The sequence below is a fragment of the Pholcus phalangioides genome, unplaced genomic scaffold, assembly GCF_987345545.1.
Source record: "Pholcus phalangioides strain wild (caught in Gottingen) unplaced genomic scaffold, Ppha-v1.0 ptg000007l_1, whole genome shotgun sequence".
Taxonomy (NCBI): Eukaryota; Metazoa; Arthropoda; class Arachnida; order Araneae; family Pholcidae; genus Pholcus; species Pholcus phalangioides.
In genome coordinates this window covers 42,796,601-42,820,394 of record NW_028301600.1, presented here as the reverse complement: position 1 = coordinate 42,820,394, position 23,794 = coordinate 42,796,601, and the positions used below count along the sequence as shown (strand labels likewise).

At 34.4% G+C, this 23,794-nt stretch overlaps 1 protein-coding gene across 9 annotated transcripts in view; it reads left to right on the top strand.

Annotated features, from left to right (window-relative positions):
* The window catches only part of HUWE1 (HECT, UBA and WWE domain containing E3 ubiquitin protein ligase 1), a 564,154-nt gene that overhangs the window by 360,203 nt on the left and 180,157 nt on the right, over window positions 1-23,794 (top strand). For all 9 annotated transcript variants that reach the window (XM_089233267.1, XM_089233272.1, XM_089233273.1 and 6 more), the window contains 5 exons: window positions 483-605; window positions 5,246-5,354; window positions 7,455-7,541; window positions 10,002-10,085; window positions 11,654-11,749. In XM_089233267.1, the coding sequence (XP_089089393.1) occupies window positions 483-605; window positions 5,246-5,354; window positions 7,455-7,541; window positions 10,002-10,085; window positions 11,654-11,749 (499 nt within the window). The remainder of the gene's footprint in view (window positions 1-482; window positions 606-5,245; window positions 5,355-7,454; window positions 7,542-10,001; window positions 10,086-11,653; window positions 11,750-23,794) is intronic.

Here is a 23,794-nt window from a genome sequence, read left to right as displayed (position 1 = left end):
TGATATTGTCCAAAGAAACCAATAAAAAAGGAATTTTTTTGTTGGTTCCTTATGGGAGTATATTGGGCAAAGGTTTATTTACTCTTTCGTATTAAGTGATATGAGGTCCAGTATGAGGCCTGCCTAAGACTAAAAGTGTTTATTCAGAGATTCCCAGATTTTTTCCTTAAAAACTACCCTAGAATATTCAGAGTTTGAGATTCATAGAAAGGAAAACCAGCTTTAGTACATTGGGCTCGACGTAAATTTAAATATGTTGATTATATTTACATTTGGTGTGTTATTTTCATGTAGGATAAACATTGAGAAATGTGGTTTAAAAATTTTTCTAATTTTTTCCGTTTTTAATGATATTGTTTGCAGCGTTATCTGACAAAACTAAGAAATCTGCTATAAAATTTTTTTTTTGTAGCAATGCCATTCAAAGTGCAACTTCGATTATTTGAAATGATGTACTTACATTTATTTGTTTATAACTTCAGAGCAAAGGTCGGGCATTGAAAGTACTTTCAATGAAGATACAATATTTCCCAGTATACCAGAAGATCTCTCTTCCATTTCTCATACTAGTGCTAGAAGAATGCTGTCATTCCCATTGCCATCATGTAAGGATGTTGGTTATTTCTCTCTCCATTTTTAATGTTGAATGCAGTATACCCCTTTCAGATCCTGGTACCACAAATATGTGGGTTATTTTTCTCACGAATTTTTTTTTTTTTATCTCGGAGTTAAGCCCAGACTTGAAAGAATGTGTAAGTTATGAGTTAAAAATATGGTGTGTGAACTTTAAAGGCTTTCATCGGAGGGTGGCACTTGAAGTTGAACTTTCAGTGGGGGAAGTGCATCGAGGAAGAGTGACTTATTACATAAAATTTAGTAATAAAATTCTGGAGAAAATTGTATGTGAATATGCCCTGCATCATTTTGCTGAAAAAATTTGAAGTGAATCATTCCTTCTCAAAAAAAAATTTTTTTAATTTGAAAAAAAAAATTTGCTTACACTTACGTCCTTAATTTTTTTTTTTAAATTAAAAATACAAATACAGCACTTCAAAATATAGAAAAAAAGAAATGAATGCTGGGTCTGAAAGAGCTATACATGTCTCCCTAATTGGTTAACCAATGTCTGGGTGTGTGTAGTATGTGTTTAGAGTGTTGCGATCTGTTCCAAATCTGAAGGGAAAGCTGCTGATGACGGCATTTGAAAATTATAAGTTCAGTGTTGTCTTTCTGTCTCCAGAGATATTCTTCCTTCTCTTGCTCCACCAAGATAAAAGCAAGATGAGATCATATTTGTATTCTAAGTAGTTTAACTATACTACAACCAGTTGAATTGAACAAGAACTTATTACTATAGGAAGTTTGTTTAAATAAAGAAATGTTTTGTTTTTATTTTTTCTCTTATTCCAAGAGATTTAATTTTCTATATGACAAATGCTTGTGTTTATAATTCTTTTGAGCCATAAGAATATAGTAAATCACATGATAATAAATAAATAATGAATATGCAAACTTCTATTTAAAATAAAAATCTTGACATATCTAATTTCCAGGTGCAAATGACATTGGCAAGAGTAGGCAGTAGATAAGAGTGACTGATCTGAAATCTAGATTTTGAGTCATTTAACTTGTAAATTTTAAGCTAGAAATTGATAAATGTACTTGATCAATTTTGGAATTCCAATTTCTGCACTCATTGTAAAAAAAAGTTCTGTGTGTTTAATCAGGATTTGTACTGGTCAGGGAAAGAATGTTTTATTAAAAAAAGGCAGGGCAAATAGCCCATTTTTTATTTTAAAACTTGGAAATTTCTTACATTTGACCTGTTTGTGTGTGTGTGTGGAAAATCAGATAGTTGTCTGATCAGAAAATAAAATAATAAAGAAGAAAAAAAATTTTTCCTTGTAAAAGGAAATCGAGAACGTAAATTCTGATCTGATAAGATTGTAAATTGATAATTGTAAATCTTTCAATGGAACCCCCAAAAAACCATAAACACTGCTGAGGAGAAATGAAGTCAGTGTGAAAGAGCATATTGCTTTAATCTTGTCATTACTGCATACAAAGTGTTTACAAAAACTAACCATAACTGTGCATCGTAGGAAGATAAGCTGAAAAGTATCAGAAAAGTTCAGTTACTGTAATTTTTAAGATGACTTCAGAGAGCAATGCCAGATAAAGTACATGTATATCATGATTTCCACGTGGGTATTTTTTATTGGAAAAGGATGATTGATGAAAAAACTGTTCAATTTAGAAAGTGTGATGAAAATCAATCTCTTCAGTAGGCTGATTTGGTTGAAACAGCAAAAATGACCTGTATAAAGTTTGGTGCCGGCTTTTCATCAAAACGTTCAATTTGAGCAACATTGGCAGATAAGCTGTACAGAGCCATGCCAGGCATGTGAAATGGGAGTTCCATAAGCGAACCAGATTTAAAAAAAAAATTCCCCTATATCTCAAGTTTTTGGTTCTAGCGCTAATGCAAATGCAGAGTGTAAAAGCAAAATACAAAGAATTGTGATGCAGCGAAATCAACTACATTTTCAACTGATGGCGCAAAGGAAACAACAGCGAATGCTTGAATCTTGTGGGAATTGTAGTTAGTGATATCCTATAATATTTTAAGGATGTTGGAGAAAGTTTTCAGACAGTGATAATGCAGAAAAGGGAAATCGCATGTTATTTGGTTATGTTCCATTTTTCCATCACGTGTATATGAAAAGCATAAATGCGTTTATAAAATAAATGTAATAATTTACAATTTGTTATTGTGATAACTAATTATTATAATTAATACAAATAATTTTTTATTGATTATAATTAATATGTATAAAATTTTTGATAAAAATTACCTAGAATTTTTAAGGAAAATTAGACTACAAAAACTTGGAAAATCTTAAGTTTTTGGCAAAAATAAATATGGACCTTTAGTTACACTAGGCCCTGCAATTATTAAACAAAGTGTAAAAAAAATGTGTACAAAACATTGTAAACTACTTTTGATGCAGAAAACAAAAATCTTTTACCAAGATGCAGCCAGAGGAAAAACATGATTGAGTACTGGAGCAGTTTATATGCCATCAGACAATAACCATGTGTGGTATTCTAAACTTTTAAAAAGCTCATGTTTTCTGGAAAATATCTTGAAAATATAATATTAAAACAAGGATTGGCAGCCATACTTGACTAATGGAGCTGTTTACTTTCAAGGCTTATCAAAGATAAACTCTGCATAGTGTCATTCCCTGATGTTTCATCTTTGCATAGCCAAGTCTCCCAAATTTTTATCTATCTCCCAGACTTTTGAAACATTCTTATATCTCCCAAATTTTGCCCATAATTATAAAAATCCCTAAATTTAGGGGAAAAAATTGCTTGCAAAGAATTTACCCAAAAAAAAAACCTGTTTCATAATGTGCAAATTGTTGTCATTCTGTTGAAACACAAAAATATTTAATTTTTGGAGAAAACACAAAATTTGCCAATCAGCAAGCGTCAATCCGTCCTTTTGAAATCCAAAATTGGCACGATCGTGTGTATCTGCTTCATCTGTACGTCTTGTTTTGGGCCAGACAGACATTTTTTTGGTTTGTGAGATTTGATTTTTGAGAGTAAGGTAATTTAACCCAAGGACTATAACCTACTGGTTGGCCATGATTGGCAATGGCTTGTACGGTGTCAGTTATTGCAACGGGAAAATATCCATAAAATTTCCCTTCTACTAATGAGAAAAATCCCTAAAATGTTTTAAGATCTTTTTTACATTTATTTTTGTACGGAATTTGGATCAGCGGGAAAACCTACCGAATTCTCATTCTCCAAAGTTGGCAGCTATGTCTTTGTATATGTTACTGCCAGAGCTTGAAGTGCAAATTTCAGATATAATTTGGATTTCAGCTGGCCATTTCACGAAGTGGCCAGAAGTACCTGGCCGAAGCTTGATGTGCTGATGTTAGACGGCCCAGTTAAAGCCAGGTACATTTTTTTAAATCGCCAACATGTGATACATGTCTATACATAGCATCTGTATTTTGAATTAGCTCCATGTGACGAGTGAGAAAAAAAGTGAAATTTGAGAAAAAAACTTTATAAATAATTATATGAAGTTTTTTTCATGTCAAATTTTGGAGAAAAAAATGATTACTGCATCGTGAGTGTGTGGTTTAATGGGTTGCCATAACTAACATGGACATAATTATCATGAAAAAAATACGCCAGCTTGATGATGATCCTGATTCATGACTTTGGTTATCAGATTTCGGCCAAGGATAGGGTTACCGGATTCAGAAACTTGGAAAGAACAACTGCACTCGCACTCTTAGTGATGTCACTATTGAAATTTACACAATAGATGATCCAATTATTCCGGCCACAACACAATTATTCCCAACTCTATAAAACAGAATTGGGAAGAAATCCTAGGAATTTTAGCGACTATTGGTGAATGTGTTTGGGAAAAGAAAACACAAACACTAGTATCAATGAAGAAATATGTGTTTCAATATAGGAAAAAAATTCTGTTAATATGAAAAAGGACAAAAAGGCAAATTTTCCGAAATATAGAAGGTTGCTTGAAATGACATGAAAAAGGAGGATGGTTAACCCTAGCCAGGGATCACCAGCCACTTAGTGAACTGGCTGGCTTAAGTTGGAATTTCAGATAATGGCCGGGTCTATTCAACGAAATTGGAATTTGCCCATTTCAGGCTTTGGCAGTAACATACACATAACAATCAAATTCACTCAAAATTGATTGGCGTTTTGTGTTAATGGAATTATAACTCCTTCCCCCCCCCATCCTTTAAGTAAAACAGCTAGTACTTTGGAAATTTACAAATGCAGTCACACCCAAACTTTCATTATAAGGATTTGTCAAGGAAAATAATGAGGGAAAAACTGTCCTACACACCAACTCTGGTCATATTGCCATATGGCAATTGCCAACCAGTGAAGTTGGGTAGGAAATGAAGGCTGCATCTATCGATGGCTCTGTAAAAAACTTGTTCCTGATGTTGTCCCAGATTCGAACCTGTGGACCTTGACAAGAACCTTCATAGTGGAAGCATCTTACCACAGCACCACTCAGGCATGTTCCCAGTCTACTAGTCTGCCGTGATTGAAGCTGCTGCTTTAAGACGACATTTGCATTGCCTGTGTTTATTCAAGTTTCTGAAATTTTTAACTTTTCATACACAAAATGATCCTCTTCTAAGCTTATTCTATTATATTTTCACTATTCCAGTCAGTGATAATGTTGCTGAGGAAGAAAGTAATGATGCCTTGTCTGAAAATATTCAAGCACCGGCTGAAATACGTTGTTATTCTCCACCTTTACCTCCATCTATTCAAAGGTATATTTTAAACTTTATTTTTTATTTTGAAGTAAATATTTTGACAATCTTTTCCTAAATGCTCAGTTTTACCCTCAGGAAAAACAGCTCAAAATAATCTTGCATACACCAATGTGTGCAAGCAAATATGATGTATCATTATGGGTTTGATATGTTCAATCATCCATTTGCGTTCATGCCATGAATTTAGGGACATCATTTAACAAGTAAAATATTTTAATTGTAAATTTTCTGGAATTTTTCAGATGAAGAATATTAAGTTTCTATGTTTAATATTTATATGAATATTGAAAATCAATTTTTTTTTCTTACGTGCTCATTAGATAGGACAATGTTATTTTCTTATGGATCAAATTCTGTGGTAGCAACTCAAATTAATGTTTTTCGGCCTCTTACATTTATCTTTGGTTATATAGATACTCTTTTTTGATAAAAATTAATTACCTTTTGGGTGAGACAATACTAGGGAAAGACCAACATGTGTAGACCCAAAATTGCAAAAAGAAACCACGGCTAAACGAGTTACGGAACTATATGAAGTTTCTTTATCAGTAGCAAAGAAAGAATAGTGAAAATACTCCTTATAGCTGGAGTTACTCGCTGTTGTAGACTAGTTGAATTCAAAATGAACCATCAACAAGAGCAAAGGAGGAGGAAAGAAAATAATGGTGAAGCTAATCACAAATGAGAATGTGATAGTGATGCTGATGGAGAAAAAATAATTATTGTAGGAACTATTTTATTGTAGCCAGATAACTAATATTGTAGCCAGATTTTTGAGAAGGGTGGTGTGTTAGTTATGTCGTTGATCAACTGGTTTGAGCTTTTGTTGGTGTGGAATGATTCGGATAAATCAGAGTCAGATGGTGAGGGGCGGTTTGGAATAATTTTGGCAGAAGAAACGTCAAATTCATGGTCAAAGGACCAGCAATGTTGGGCTATGGATGAGCCGGTGAAGTCTTGGTTGGTTACTTATCTCCTGTGCTCGTTCAATCATCAAGATATCTGACATAAATAGGATATCAAATTGCACGAAAGAGTTTTATTTCTAAATAGTGGAATTGTTTGTTGAAAGACAAACAATCTATCACATAACCAAAGGTCTTGCCATGAGAAATCCTCTCAGCCCTGTGCTTAATGACATCTACATGCACTATTTTGAAATAAAACTCTTCCGTGCAATTTGATATCCTATTTACATCAGATATCTTGATGATTGCTTCATCCTTCTCGACCGTAACATTAACATTGACCATATTCTAAATACTTACAATTCCATCAACCTCTGCATCCAATTCACTATACAGGAAGAAAACAATAACCAACTTGTATTCCTGGACGTATTGGTCACTCGCCACGAAAAAACTTTCTCTACCACTGTCTTTCACAAAACCATTTGCAGTTTCCAGACACAACCTATCTGCGCATCTTCCAGCACAAAAATTAGCCTCGCTCTATACATATGTGAAACGAGTCATTAATATCTGCTGCTCACCGATGCTACTTGTACCTGAACTCAATATCCTAAAAGCAATAGCAGTGGATGGTGTGTGTGGCTACCACAGCTGTTATTGATAATCTACACAGCAAATTTTTTTTTAATGCTTCCGCAACCAAGCCTAAACCTGGACACAAAAAATTGATCATTTTGCCTTACTATATAAAAACAGCCAATGCATTGTTAAAATCCTTCGAAAATATTTTTCAGTGATTTTCACCCCGTCAATAAACCCAGCTGCTTCTGAACTAAAAGATCCCATTGACCCACTCAACAACTAGGGGCATCTACATCATTTCATGCAGATAATCATATGTAGGTCAAACTAAATGTATAGCCCAACATTGCTGGTCCTTTGACCATGAATTTGACCTTTCTTCTGCCAAAATTATTCAAAAATGCTCCTCACCATCTGACTCGGACTTCTTCGAATCATTCCACACCAACAAAAACTCAAACCAGTTGGTCAACAACCTAACTAGCACACCACCCTTCTCAAAAATCTGGCAACAGTTCCTACAATAATTATTTTTTCTATCGTTATAACAAATTAAATTTAGATTTGTTTAGTTTCTCATATTTTAATTCTATTATCTAACAAGGTCCAGGCAAGGAAGCAATGACACTCCAACATCAATTGAGGAACGTTGTTATTCTCCTCTTTTTGCTCCTAGTGATGATAATTCAAGGTAACTCCTTCGATTATTCACTTTTTCTTTACATACTAAAGTGTGAATCCTCCTTAAAATGATACTTAATAGTGTGATAAATCTGTATACAAAGATATTTTTATTCCATTAGCATTTGTCTCTAATGTTAAACTCTTTTAAATACAACAATATCCTTTGCTAATCCCTCTGCAATGGTGTTTTTAATAGCCTCTGAAACTGTATTACTTCAAAAGTTCAAAGGTTCTTCATAAACAAGGAACCATTCTTTTATTATTGTCTGTCCACAAAGAAGTTAATAACCCGATGATGCTGGAAGTGCATGTGAATAGGTTCCTAACAGTCTGAGTGTGTATCTAAGGTTGCATTTGAAATTTCAGTGCTGCCATCTGTGAGTGAATTGTAATGATTGGATATTTATACCATTTTAGGAATTTTGCTTTGTGTGGTATAAGCTGCACCAGTAAAATGACCCAGGAAACTCGCAAATTTGTCTCTGCCAAATGTAATATGGTGAAATATGGGTAATTTAGTTATATTTTACCCTGGATTCCACTTCATAAACTGATACATATTCATTTTTTACCTGGTTGTTTTTCCAGCTAAATGCAATGTATTAAAAATTACTGTTTCTTCTGTAAATGATTTAATTACGTCCATAATTTGAATTTTACAGACAATTTTTCTGCAATTGTTTTGTCCTTGCCCCTGATTTGGCGAGTTGTGTGGGAGGCATGTGTGGAACAGATACTTGAGAAATTGATACATGCGCCAGTAGACTTGGAGAGAAGTTTTATTATCATGATGTAAAGCTTGCAAAAAGCTAGTTGGGTGAATAGTATTGACCATCATGTGGACCAGGGAGACTACCTGTAGATGTGAAAGTGTGTGCACATGCACCATTACTTGGTACTCCTGTATGTCCATATATTATTGCTTAAAACCAAATTTGCAATATATATTTTTATTACTTGAGAGCTATCTGCTTTAAACAGGATATCAGTATTTTCGTTCGTATAAGTGTCAGTCTGCTTCAACATGGAATGCTACCAGCCTGTCATATCTAAATTTGGAGGTAAATGCTTCTGTTTTCGACACAAATAATCATCATGTCTGGTTTCAGAACTTCCTCAGTTGAATTTTAGGCTACAGTGTGAACCTGACCATCATATATCTCTGCTCTTAGTAGGATTTTCATTGCCTATATACGGGGTGATTATAAAAAAAAAAACTATCCCGACATATGGGCCCCTAACTATCATACCATTCACAGAAACTGAATGAAATTTTGGCATAAGGTATTTTGAGGTATGCGCTCAAGAATGATATGGAAAACAACAGTGTCACTCTAACAGTTACGGTTACAGTGAGAAAATTTCGAAAATATCAAATGGCAACACCAAGTTTTTTGTATTGGAATGTGATCTCCATACTGAAAAACACTAAATAGCGTTGGAATGGCACCTGTAGCACGAAAATCCCCGGAGCTAGGCAAGGAAAAAGTAAAAAGGACTTTGCCGTGCACCAGAGCATTAATGTTCATTTCATTCGTCACACCGTTTCTTCGGCTGAGATCCCAGCCTGATTAGTCCTCCACAAGGTCATGTGGAAAATTTGTGAAACACAATAAAATGCTTTATTTTATGCTGCTTCTCTGTCCTTATTGGTTGTCCTCACTTTTAGCCTATCTACCGCCGGTGATTTTCATGCTACAGTTGCCGTTCGAACGCTATTTAGGGTTTTTCACAATGGAGATCACATTCCAATACAAAAAACTTGGTGTTGCCATTTGAAATTTTCGAAATTTTCTCTCTGTAACCGTAACTGTTAGAGTGACACTGTTGTTTTCCATATCATTCTTGAGCGCATACATCAAAATACCTTATGCCAAAATTTCATTCAGTTTCTGTGAATGGTATGATAGTTAGGGGCCCATATGTCAGGATAGTTTTTTTATAATCACCCTGTATATATATACACACATAAAGTTAAAGTTGCTGAGGTGCCATTGAGTTAACATACACTTTGAAAAAGTTTTGTTTCTGTGAGCGTTATATCAAATGTATTCAGCTACAAATACAGAGGCCACCGACAGTAGTCACCTTTCCCAATGAGGTGGCGTTGAACGTAATGCTAAAAAAATTTCTTGAGAAGTTTTTGCTCTCGAAAAGGCAGTATGATGAGGACATAGCAAATTACTATCGTTACTAGAAATAACGAATATAAATAGTCTGTTAATCAGGAAGTTAGCTGTTGAAATCAATAGTTGACATAATGATCAGTAAAACAATCTAATTCACAGTATTTTCAGCTGGTTGGGGGCCGCATAAAATGACCTCTCTGGTTAGCTCTTGGCCATCCCTTCTATAAAGAATGTGTGTATGATTGGTGTTATTTTTGTTGGTCAAAAGAATGGTGGTATTTTTTCACAATAGTAATATAAATATAATTTTTTTTCTTGGTATTTATTTTTTTATATAGGTTCCAGCAAAGTAATATTACCCAAGCACCAGCTGAATTACATAGTTATTCTCCTCTCTTCCCCTCAGAAGAAGGAAGTCCTAGGTAACATATTATTTCAAATGTTTGAATTTGATATTTTTCTGTATATTAAATTTAAATAAGCATCAGGATGTTTAAAGCTATGAATATTTTGAGAAATGATAAAGAACATGAAAATTAATGGTATTCATACAGAAAAGTATGGCTGAAATAGTTGAATGAAAATGTTAAAAAGGGGCTTTTTTTTCCCTGTACCCTACAGTCACAATCCATTGAGAATAATAAAAGTTATTTTTGTATGAAATGCTCATGGCCTCTGCAATTTGACCCACATTACCAGGCCTATATGCAGCATACATCAAAATTGATATAAGTATTTCATTACTTTCAATATTCATGCTGATTTATTCATTTCTAATTTATTCTGAGCATTTAATGAGTATATTCTAATAAAAATGTTTGTGCAGTGAAAGTTCAAATTAGTGAAAGTTGAATATCTTAGAGAGGTCCAGTGCATATGTCATGCAGAGTTAATATCAAAATCAAAGAAAAAAACGAGTGATACATGTGGCTGCTACAGCAAGATGTGGGGTGCATAATATGATATTTTGAAAATACAGTATAAACTGTCATTCCTATTCATCTAGTCAATTTCTAATCATTTACATAGTTACTTTTGACATAACCACGCGTATGTTAAACACCAAAGTAACAACTTTAGGTTTTCTCCGCTTTTGTACTCTTTTACGCCGTGATTTGAGCCTGGATGTAATAGGCAAATGCATAAATGCATTTCTATCTTTTGGGAATGATGTAAGCAAATGCATAAAATTGGAGAATTTTCAGAATAAAAGCATTATATTATTAAGTTCTACCAAAGCTGAATCACATTTTTACAATTTTTCGAATAAGGAATTTTCCATTTTTCATTTCACCAGTTTTTTTACTGTTGTGCACTGCACTTATAATTCAGTTCTCTTTAGAGAAAATTGCTTTTCTTAAGAGCAGCTACTAGTAAATAAAAATTTTTTGAAGAAAACATACCGAAATTATTTTCATGAGAATATTGGTGTTAATATGCACAAAGAAGTAGAAAATATGAATTTTAAAAACCATGTTTGCTTTTTGATGAAGTATTTGATTTTTAAATCTTATTTTCCTCTTTTTAGTGAATATTTTGCCATTTTTGACAATTTTTTCAAGATTTTTTCAGTGTATATTTCAGGATTTCCAGTATATGCAGTGAAATCTGTATGATGTAAACCGTTGTTAAATGGAATCAAAATATAGTCTGTTCAATGATTATTGCTTTCATTTGCACCTAAATAAAATGGAAATTTGTCCAAAATGAAATATCATTTCAGTCTCTTGACATTCTGTTTCATACAGGTTTCACTGTATTTTGGTCTTTTTGATGCATATTTATTATGTAGAGCATATTTAATTTATTTTTTAATGTATATAATCTGTGCTGTAGTCCAGGATTATTGTGGATGTTAGAGCTTATCTGAGTGTTATTGCATTTTGATTTGTTTTCAACTTGTAATGAGATTTGTGTTGAAATTTTGTGGTTTTTTAAAAAAAATGTGTCACTGTATGTTGCATAACATTTTTTTAATATTTATTTAAAGGTTCCGTCATAGTAATGAATCTCAAGAGCTAGGGGATTTTTCTAGTTATTCTCCCACAGGACCCACACCCAGTCCTCCAGATGATGATCATTCAAGGTAAATTGTATATCAAATCTAATAGCTAAAAATTTGTTTTGTATCATAGTAATACTTTGTTACACAATAGGGGGGAACAGATGACAACCATGTGAGTTTATGTATAGATTTCTCATAGAAATGCATATAAATATTTGTGTTAATATGGATCAAATTTTTGTAAGAACACCTATTTCTCTTGCTATAGCCCCATTTACATTTGCTAATATTACGGTAGCATTGAGTTCTTTTGATGACTTTTTTTTCTTTGTAACGAAAGAAATAAGAGCAGTCATTGGTGAAAATTCTTTAAGCAGGTTTTAAACCCGCTTTTTCTATCTCCCATGTAAACATGCTTATGATACTGTTCTTAAAATGGTCAGAGGATGAAGCACTTTTTTTCAGGATGTCACAGATTTATTCACCGAAAACAGCTGTTTACAATTATTCACAATCTTGCATTGAGGTTAGTCTCAACAACACTGACTACTGCTCTGGCTTGCATGATCTTTATAAACATGACGAAGATTCTAGAATTCTTGCTTAGTTCCAGTTTTGTGGCCCCTCCACCTTGAGGTCATAAGAGACATTCCAGATCAATCTAGAAGATTAGAGTTTATTTTTGCACTACCGGATTGATTGACAACAGGAGATTACTGTCCTAAGGGGTTCTCCACAAATTGTTACCGATATTTTTCGTAACACTGCCCCCTGCTTTAAAATTGTTCATCCTAACAATTCCTCAATCCCACATCCTCATGTCGTTGAGTCGTACTTAATAACTCACTGTGGTAGGGAGCCAGTCTGTTCAGATGGACCACCTTGCATTTTGACGATGGAGTCTTTTTTATCCAAATTACAGCATCGTTCAATTTCTTCACAACTCTATGGGGTCCTTTCCATGACGTCTGGAGTTTCAGCAAACTCCTTCCCAGTGCTTCAGGTTCCAGAGCCAGATAGTGTCTCCTTCCTCGAATTCATGAGACGTGGCCCTCACATCGTAGAGGTTTTTTATCTTCCCAGAGTGTTGATCCTGTCTTTGGCGATTCGCTCGAACGGTGCTTCATTGTTGTGGTGTTGAAGATGACCACGGGTGTGCTTCAGATTATCTTTGTGAGCAGCACAGGCATCACAATTCTTGCACCACTCTCTTATTCAGTCATTAAATTTAAAATTGAAAATTAGAAGGTCAGTCAGGCCAGGTTAAAAATAAACTATCGACATCAAAACCAGTTTTATTCAGGGCAAGTAAGAAAGGTAAATACACTTGTCAGTCTATATATATACGATCAGTAATCCGCCCACCTGGTGCTACGAACAAAACAACCAATGAAATGGTGCCGTATTCAAAAATAAAGATAACGACATCAGCATGAGAGAAAAGGAAAAAAATCTTTATTGCTCGACGCGAGCAGATCAACATAAGATGCATGATCACAGGAAAAGAAAATCTGCATTTCTACCCAACAATTGCCCTCCCTCACATTGATCACAAAAATAAAGCTCATAGTCATAAAGTACAAGATCACCTTTTTTTCATAAATATTTAATGCAAAATCATATCAGAAAAAAAATTGTTAGGTATAAAAAACTTTACGAAAATTTCAATTATCGTTCTCTTAAACATAATATTCAAATCTTCATGAAAATTTTATTAATAAATTTTTCTAATCCATATTTACACAAAGGTTTTGTAAAAATGTCTCCATTATTTTTACCATTCATCATCAACAACCATTTTCAATCCACTGCTGGATGGAGGTCTCCTCTGAATTTTTCTATTCTGCTCTGTCTTTAGCCATCCAGTTGACTCCTGCCACTTTCCTGATCTCTTCAATCCATCTTGCATGGGGGCGCCTTCTCAGACGTCTAACACCATGGGGGTACCACTCTAGAATACTTGTGGTCCATCTGTTGTCCTGTCTTCTTGCAATATGTCCAGCCCATTTCCATTTCAAACGTTTGATTCTTTCCATGATATTATACCTTTGTGTGGTTTCTTATCCAAGTGATTCGTTTTCTGTCTCTTCTTGTGATGCCTAACATGCATCTTTCCATGCTCTTTTGCGTTGTCTGTAGCCTTTGTATCGTCTTGCTTGTAAGTTTCCATGTTTCAGCTCCATAAGTCAGTGCTGGTAGCACACACTGGTTAAAATCTTTTTTCAGACACAATGGCATGTGACTCTTCAGAATTATGCAGTTTTTGCCAAAAGTGCTCCATCCAATCCTGATCCTTCTGTTTATTTCATTTATGATTCCGTTGTCCATGGCGATTTCTTTTCCCAGGTATACATAGCTTTCTACTTCTTCTATCTCTCTGTTGAGCAAGATTGTCCTCTTCAATGCAAAGGGGTTGAACATAACTTTAGTCTTTTGCAGATTCATTTTCAAGCCCACCTGAATACTTGCCTTCACCAATTCTTGTATCATTTCTTCTACACTCATGTCCATAAATTAAGGATAATTCAGAATCACACGGAAATCGAAATCTAAAGTAAAAATTTCACCCGTAGAATTCACACACATCTGCAAGAATGATATGCAGGACTCCCACTCATCCTACTTTTCCTACTTTTTGGTAAAATCTCCTACTGTTGTCCTACTTTCTAGTTTTTGTCCTACTTTTCCTACTTTTTTACCAAATCCTATCGACAAAATGTGTGTAATTGATTTTAATTGAGCAGGAAATTATTGATATATTGCCAAATATTACAAATGTTGGAGAATGCAATTAATGATTCTGCCAAAGCAGAAATTGAATCATTTTTAAGGTAGTTTGGAGGGGGGGGGGTGTATGTGGACCATTTGATTGATTAATTTTTCATTTGCTTAGTTTGAGGGTTCAACAAGTATAGTAGTCATTAAAAACTTCTGTCTGGATGAAAAAATAATTTTGTATTTATTACAGCAGTTCGATACATAGGCCTATTCTAGGTTTGGTGATTCTGATGTTACCCAATAGCATTCAGTTTCAGTTGTCTTCTGTATTTTTAAGCCATGAAGAGGCATAAACAATATTTACAATGCTTAGCAAGGAGCTAGAAATTTAAGTGCTCCATTTGTCAAAAATGATTACACTGGCATTGAACAGTAAAATATGAACAAAACAGTAAAATTAAAAAAATGATGAACCACACAGTAAAACTATCTGGTTCACCTTGCCTTATTTACGTCGGATCTTCTAATTTACACATTTTGGATTGTGCTTTTGAACGTGGTCTCGAAGGTGCGTCATTCTTAAAAAACTTACATCTTCGAAATTTGCTGTGCCTTGTCGAAGAGAGTTGACAAGCTCTTCACTTTGGAAGACTCCAAAAAAAAATGTGATATGTGTGAGGAGAGACAGCAAAGAATTATTTGGGGTTGCTAGTGCACTGTTTTGGCCAAAAATTGGTTTTGTAACCAAGCCATTTGTCATTTTGTTTTGGCTTGACTGAACTAGTGCTAGGGAAAAAAAAGTTTATTCGAAATTAAAATTATTTTTTTTAGGAATTTTTTTCTATTATGCTATGATTATGTTGTCTAAGGGGATTACCCTCCCCCATCCTACTTTTTAGTCCTGCGTTTTCCTACTGTTTCTCATTTTTTGAGTGGGAGCCCTGGATATGCAAATTTCAGGAAGCCCCCAGATGATGCCGATAATACGTCACAATGACGAGAGTGTAAGAGAGGGGGTATATAAGGAATGGTGGCAAAGAAGTAAAATTGTTCACAAGAGTTCTGTAAGGCGCTCAGTGCCATAAGCGAATAGTTATGACACAGAGGACGCATGTGGATGATTTTTTACGTGGTAGAATTATCGGCCGCCTGGAATGTGGGCATACTCAGATGGAAGTACCCGAGGAACTTGGAATTGCCCAAAGTGTCATCTCTAGGCTTTGGCAACGATTCCAAGATAACGGAAATGTCAGTAGATGATACAGTACAGGTCGCCACCGAGTTACTACGCCGAATGAAGACCGGTATTTGGCAGTAACTGCCAAAAGAAGCAGACGGAGCACAGCATCCGACCTGTCTCGTCAGCTATCTGCAGCCACGGGTACCACAGTTTCAAGGCAAACCGTGTACAGACGTTTGGGAGATATTGGTCTATATGCTCGCAGGCCTGTCAGATGTGTTCCGCTCACGGCAACTCACTGTCGGCAGCGATTAGCCTGGAGTAGAGAACATGCAATGTGGATGTTTTCCGACGAGTCCAGGTTTAGCTTGCAGTCTGATTCACGTCAGACTTTCATATGGAGAACGCCAGGTACCCGTTATCACCAAGACAACATCATTGAATGACACCGTTACAGTGGTGCAGCATTGCTCGTTTGGGGTGGAATTATACTGGGTTCCAGAACAGATCTGCATGTTCAAACCGGAACCATGAAATCCCAAATTTATCGGGACATCATTCTGGAACATGTACGATTGTTTAGGGGTGCCATGGGCGCAGAATTTGTGTTTATGGATGACAACGCCCGTCCTCACCGAGCAAACATCGTAAACGAATGCCTTGAATCTGAGGATATAACCCATATGGAATGTCTAGCATTCTCACCTGACTTGAATCCGATAAGGCATGTGTGGGACATGCTTTGCCGACAAGTTGCAGCCTGTCAACCACCTCCTGCATGTGTACCGGAACTTCGGAGAGCATTGCTTGCTGAGTGGAGTGATCGTCCCTAAGATCAGATCGATAATTTGATACTCAGCATGCTTAGGCGTTGTACGGACTGTATTTCATCGCATGGGAGACATACAATGTATTAACCATCATACCAACCATGTAATAGTAAGTTTTTGTAAAGGAGATATATTTTACAATTGCTCCAGGGAGCAAAAATCGTAGTTTTTATGAATGGTATCAAACATAGACCATCGTTTTTGTTCTTTATCTTTTGTTTAATAAATTGGCTTTATGAATAAGTAACGTTTGTTTTGTTTCTGAACCTTTATTTGCCTTAGCTGGCATTATACTCAATTTATGGACATGAGTGTAGTTTGTCTGCATTACTGCTGATAACAATAATGTTGTCTGCAAAATGCAAATGGTTGAGAAACTCTTTATTTATTTTAATTCCTTTTTTATCCCATTCCAGTTTTCTGAATACTTCTTTTAAAACAGCAGTAAAGAGAGTTGGTGAGATAGTATCACCCTGTCTGACTCCTTTTCCAAGTTTAATCTTTGCTTTTCCTCTATCCAAAAGAATCATTGCAGTTGCTTTGTCATATATTTTCTTCTTCATGTTGATGTAAGTCTTCTCTACCCCAATTATATCTAGAGCTTTAACAACAGCAGATGTGAAGACAAACGCTTTCTCAAAATCAATGAAGGCCATACACAATGGTAATTCGTACTCCTTGTGCCGCTCTATAAGTTCCCTGATTGTTTGGATGTGATCCATTGTACTGAATCCCCTTCGGAATCCTGCTTGTTCTTTTGGTTGAGCTTCGTTCAATTTGGATTCAAGCCTATATGTCAGCACTTTAGTGAAGATTTTATAAATTACTGATAAGAGACTGATTGGTCGATAGTTCTTGATATGCTCTTTTTCGCCCTTTTTGTAAAGAAGAACCATCATTGCATTATTCCTATCTTCAGGCACATCCGATTTTATGAGACAATTTGTGAACAAGGCAGCTAGCATACTGGCAAATTCTTCTCCTGCTTCTTTAATAATGTCTATTGAAATATCCCATCTTCACCTGGGCATTTCCTTTTTTTCATACATCCTATAGACTTGTAGATTTCATCTTTCAGCACAGGTGCTACTTGTACAAATTCTGCTTCATTTTCTTTTCTTTCTGCTCCCTTTCCTCTGTCCCGATCCTGTTCTTCATGTTTGTATAGAGTGTTATAAAATTTCTCAACAATACTAATGATTTCATTTCCATCCTTAGTGATGGTTCCATCTTTTTCATGAAAAAATTTCCTTTGTACCAACACACAGTTTCCGTTTCGCTTATTTTAGGCTCCTATTATCTTCCAATGCTTTCTTTACAATATCGCAATTAAACTTCCTGACATCTTCTGTAATCTGCTTTCTTACTGTCTTGCAAAGTTCTGCATATTCCACTTTTGATTTAGGGTCATTCTTTTTAATCTGAAATTCTCTCCCGTCTTTCATAAGTTTCTTTGTTTCTTCTGTTATTTTCTTCACCTGTTTGATTTCTTTTTCTCCAGCGACTTCTTTTGCTACTTCTTTTAGGGTAGTGGTTAAAGTTTTATTCGTCATGGTGACATCTTGTTCATCCTCTTGTGGTGTTATACAGCAAATCAATTCGGTTCTTCAGCTCTAACTGGAATTTATATTGATGTTCTTGAAGCTTTACCATATCGATGAGTTTTTCTACTTTTGATAAGTTTTGCTCTTTCCATTCTAGTATTAAGCCTTATTCTGTATCTAACCAGTCGATCACTTCCTGTATTGAATTTGTTGAGAACACTGCAGTCTTGGATCATATGCTTCTTATTAGATAGGGTGTAGTTGATCTCACTAGTTGTTCCAGTTGGGCTTCTCCAGGTCGACTTTCTTTGGGGTTTCTTCTTAAAAAATGAATTCTTGATACATAACTGTTTGCTGTCTGCAAATTTGACGAGTCAGTTTCCTTTAATGTGATATAAATCGAATTTTCGTTCATACACAATCGTTCATACACAAGATTTCTTGAAAAATGATATTTTACGTCTGTGCCTGGTTCTATTATTTTCCGTGGAAGAATTCGAAAAATAATCGCTTTTGATTGTCACACAAGGGTTCATTTTTGTAATTCGAAAGGAAGTTTAAATAAATTCAGATCTTTCTCTCATTACATTCATTTATTATTCGAACAATCCACATCAGTTCTTTTGCAGCTTCAGTCAATGTGACGTATTCAGCTTCTATGGTTGAAAGACTCACACTCTTCTGTTCAAGAAAGGGTTAATCATTGGCTAGCAAAGACCAGACACATCTGCAATAATTCTATGAATTACACCTGCTCAATGTCACCCTCACACCTGTTCAAGTCCGGTCCTGTAATGTTAATCGGCTATGATTCAATAAGTAGCATGAGCTGCAACTTAGACTTTTTTTCAGACACCAACAATATGGAAAATTATAATTGGCTGATCTTAGATTTTTAGTGTGTGTGAGAGTGACCTCATTAATTTTATAAGGATCACCATCGATATTCCAAAAAATTGATAAATTTGATTCTGCGTCTAGTGGAATATCTTGTTATGGGAGATATAGGGGAATAATTTTGACAATGGGCACAAACAAGATTGGGAAAAACTCTGTTCTAGTTTTCATATCAACAGTCATAGAAGTGATAAGGGGAATTCAGATAATTTGCATTAAAAAATTGTATATTCATTGTCTTTTTTTTTTAAAGAGGATTATGTGAATAATTGTTACTTGAAGCTATTTTAAGTGTGATTAACAATTAGAAATATTTTAAAATGAAATAAGTATCTAGTATATATATTTGGTTATATTTTTTGGGCATACAAAATATTGATTCTGGCATGTAAATTTTTTGAGATTTGTCCAGCGCTGATCTAATACCAGAGGGGGAAGAACATTTGATATTTCATTTGACCGTGTGATTGATGCAGACCTGAGAAAAATTTTAAAACCATTCGAAAGCATTGAATTTTATTAATATGTGCTATATACGAATAACCATATAACAGCTGAGGTGGCTAATATATATATATACAAACATCTTCAACTTAATAGGACTGGTGGAGTCGTTTCAAATCAGTGAGTACTCTCATCTTGAGTTTTATTTATATATAGGAAATTTCAATTTCTGAATAAATTCTGTGGTGCTGAGACATGTCACAAATTACCACGAATGCTCCAGCATTCACAGCACCTCTGGTTTTGACACAACTGAGGAATGTGTTCTCAATTCTGTTCTAATTGGCTTTACTAGGTTTCATTGGAATAAACCATTGTGGGCACAAAATGACTGTGCTGCGAAAATAAACAAATTGCAAATTTTCTCAATATTTAGATAAATTTGTTTTCTGTTTGTGCTGTAAGACAATGCTTATTATAGGCAGAGATACATCAGAACATGAAGGGGTTGCGCCTCCCCCACAACATCAAAGATTTGTACTGTTGATCAAAATACATTTATGTATATACATATTATCATTCCGTGCAAAAAGTTGCAAAAGATTAAAATTCACTTCTCATCATGTTTCTATTATTCAACTTCACTCACATTCCCCTATTTCATTACCCCCTAAACCATGGTTTTAACCAAGTGGTTTTTAAAAAACAACTAGTTTCATTATTTTCAAAAAATCAAATAAAAGTAGCCTAAATATTTTTTCCTTGAAAAATATCATAATGGTTCATTATTAGCCAAAATGTTTCATTTTTACCACATTTTATGTTCTTGGGGTACATTTTGATGGTATATCTTTAACACTAGAAAGATGGACGGAGGTCTTTATGACCCTGCACGCTGTTTAAGCTTGCATATCTCAGCTAAAAATAAACCGGACCACCTGAAATTTTTCCTGAATTAGCATGTTCTTATTGTATACCGAAGCTTTTTTCATTATTTTTTTTTTAACAATGAAGATACGAGCAGATATACCTAGAAAGACGGAAGGGGGTCATTATGACTCTTCCTTATATCCTAGCACATTATGCGGTAAATACTACTGTTATCGTCACAACTAATTTCTAAATAGGTTATAATTTTTCTGAAAGTCTTTTTTTGTATTTGACCTTCCTTGTGACCTTTCTTTTTTTCCCATTCTTATCTGCAAGTGTCCGTCAGCAGGTGTGTAATTTTTGGTTTTTGTCAAGCATTCTTTCCATATTATCCGATTAATTGTTTGTCCTTTGACGTAGAAAATTTGAATGCACGTGATCATTTCAAACAATTTAGAAATGGCGAGAAAACATATATTTACTGAGGAAGAAATACTCCAGGAGTTGCAAAGATTAGATGAGAGAAACTCTAGAAGCAGTGATGATGAAAGTACATAAAAGCATGAGATCTACCCTAGGCCGAACTGTGGAGAAACAAGTAGCGGTTCTGTAACAAAGATTTTAATCGAAATAAAATTATTTTTCCAATGGTGCATCAGTTGGTACAAAATAGAACGCCATTGAGAAATAAGAAATTTAAAATCGTGAGAAATGATACCTTGTTGAAAAAAAGACCCCAGAAACATTTGCCTATAATAACGAAACTAAATATGGAGTCGACATCGTGAATCAAATGGTGCGATTATACAAGACTGGAAGTCGTCGCTGGCCGATGCATGTATTTTCTAACATTTTGGATATGTCAGCCATAAATGCTTGGATTTTGTACAAACGAGTGACAGGGAAAAAGATCAATTGGAGAACTTAGCACGGAGTTCTTCACGTAACTGCAATATGTGAGTATTTCTACTTGAAAACTACAATTCAAAATGCGATAATATGCAAAACACCTGTTGATGGAGACAAAAAAACGACAAATGCCAAGTAAGAAGGGACTGCAAAGACAATAAAACACTTCAATCTATTGTACGCAATGCAAAAAAACCAGTGTGCGGCAAATTTGCATAGAGAGAGGTGATTTGTACAGAATACTTTGAGTGCTAGATAAAAACAAAATGTATTAACAAATCAGTGGTTTCACCCTTTGTTTTTTGTGTTATAACTCTATGTATTAAAAATGATATACAGTGATTTGAAACATTAAGGTACCCAAAAATTGCAAAAAAACTATGAGGTCATTTTGACCCCATCCCGTCTTTCTAGGTATACTCTTGCGATCCGTCTTTCTAGTGTTAAATGGCATAAGATAGTATAAGTGGTTTTTTTCAAAAAGTCTCATAAAAGTGGCCTGAATATATATTTTTTTTATGAAAATATATATATTTTTTGAAATATCTTAGTTATTTAAAGTTACATACAGAAGCCACAAAATTTCTCATTCTTACATTTTCTAACCTTTGGCTACATTCTGATGCTCTATTTTTCGCTAATTCATGAATAAGGATTGCATCACACATCTAAATGTAGTGGTGTATTATCTCAAGGTTTCTTTTTCCTTCACAAAAAAGCAGCAACAGTAGTGACACCATCATGCTAGGGGCAGGTGGTCTTATAATCCAATAAAGACACCAGCTGTTCTTCAAGGACAAAGACTCCTGTACTAGTAGTTACATTACCTCAGACATCTTTATTTTTTTCCCATAAGAAGTAGCACATCTCGCACTGTATATCACCCAGCCTTAATATTCAACAATTTTTTTTTTATACTTTCATGGTTAAGTTTTGATTCCAAAACTATACAACAAGTACTGGTCAGAATGACTTGAAAATTTGCATGGATACTCCTGAAGCAATGGAAATTTCTTTCGCAAAAGGAAAAAAGTACAAGTAGTGCAAAATGTGCAAGTAGATGATGCTGTACTTAGCCAGCAGTATAATCTATTTTTTACAACCACATCATTTCGGCACGTCCATAGCATCAGTGTGTGGATAGAACAACTTCTATCAAGATGCACATTGCATTACCAGCAAAGTAGCTGCTGAAGACCAATTTTGACAATAACAGGATGGTACGACACCTGGCTGGTCATCAGTTCACTTGACCTTAACTTTTGCAACTTCTGGCTGTGGGGGTACCTCAAAATATTATGAACAGTGGTCGGATTGAAAACTTTGGTGAATTGAAAGCTTCAGCGCATCCCCTATGTGTTAAAAGTTCCTCAGGAATATTAACCTGGGGACGCATTTGGTTTAATTATTGCAAGCGCATCCCTATTATAACCATGGCATACTCTGATCTGTTGAACAAGAATTTTTGTGCTTTCACCTCATAGCCAGAAAACGGTGGACAACATATTTAACATTTCTTGAGTAAGTTAGTTATTTGTTCAATTATTTCACTTTTTTGTGATGTTTCTGTGAATTATGAAATCGTGTAATACTATAATTAAGTTATCATTTTGCCATGACTGGCTATTGTTTCCATTCTGCGAGCAAATTTCCCATGTGTTGGATGATGTCATTAATTTTACATTTTTAAGTATTTTTTTCCCCTTTACGTAATAAAATTCCATTCTTCAGGAATATTCATGTCAATTTTCAAGTCATTCTTACAATCATTCTTTTTTTACAATGTTTTTTTTCATTCCTTGAGTATTTTGAAATCAGAACCTTAGTTATATTCACCCTGTGTATCATAAATCATCGTTAATTAATGTGCATTATTTATGCTTCATTAAACACATTATATTCACCTAATTTTTATTATAGTTTCTGCTAAATAGCTTCCTAATTAAGCATACTGAAAGTAACGAAAAAACATCTTTATATTATATAATTAACATTTAAAAGAATTTTCAAACACACACAAAGTAATCCATTGAGGTAAGCAAAAAATAATTAAATTGCAAAAGTTGGTTTTTGTTAAAATGAAAGAAATATTTATTGATTAATAATATGGGAATAGTGTTAATTACATTAATAAACATTTTATTTTAATTGTAGAAGTTTGAATGATTTTTCAGAAATTTCATTGTTTTTAATGTTAATATTCTTTAAAACAAAAAACCAGTTTAAACCAAAAAAACCAGTTTTTTACCAACCCTGGGTAGACACCCTGGTATTTCTTACATTGTAAAAAATTATTTTATAGCTTAACATGCACAAACCATGTTTGACATTATTACTGTAACTGTATATGGTAGTTTTCTTCAGTTATTTTCATTATGCATAATCATGAAGCTGTTTTGCAAAAATTATGATAGAAACAAAATAAAAATGTAAAATGCATTTGGTGCAGTTTGGATGCGTAATTAATGCAGATTAGTTAGGAATGGTTTAAAATATATATAGCTTATTGAATTTCATAAATCATTTACTACAGTACACAGTGAAACCTGGGGATTAACTGGAGAGTAATGAGTCCGTTATTGAAAGAGATCTTCAGTTAATAATGCTTAGTTAAATGCCACTATTAAAATTAGTTTTTTTTTTTTTTTTTAAATGATCAAATAAATGAAGTCATATACAGCTGTAACAATCATAATATATGTACATTATCCTATTGAAAGTTAAGGATATTTTT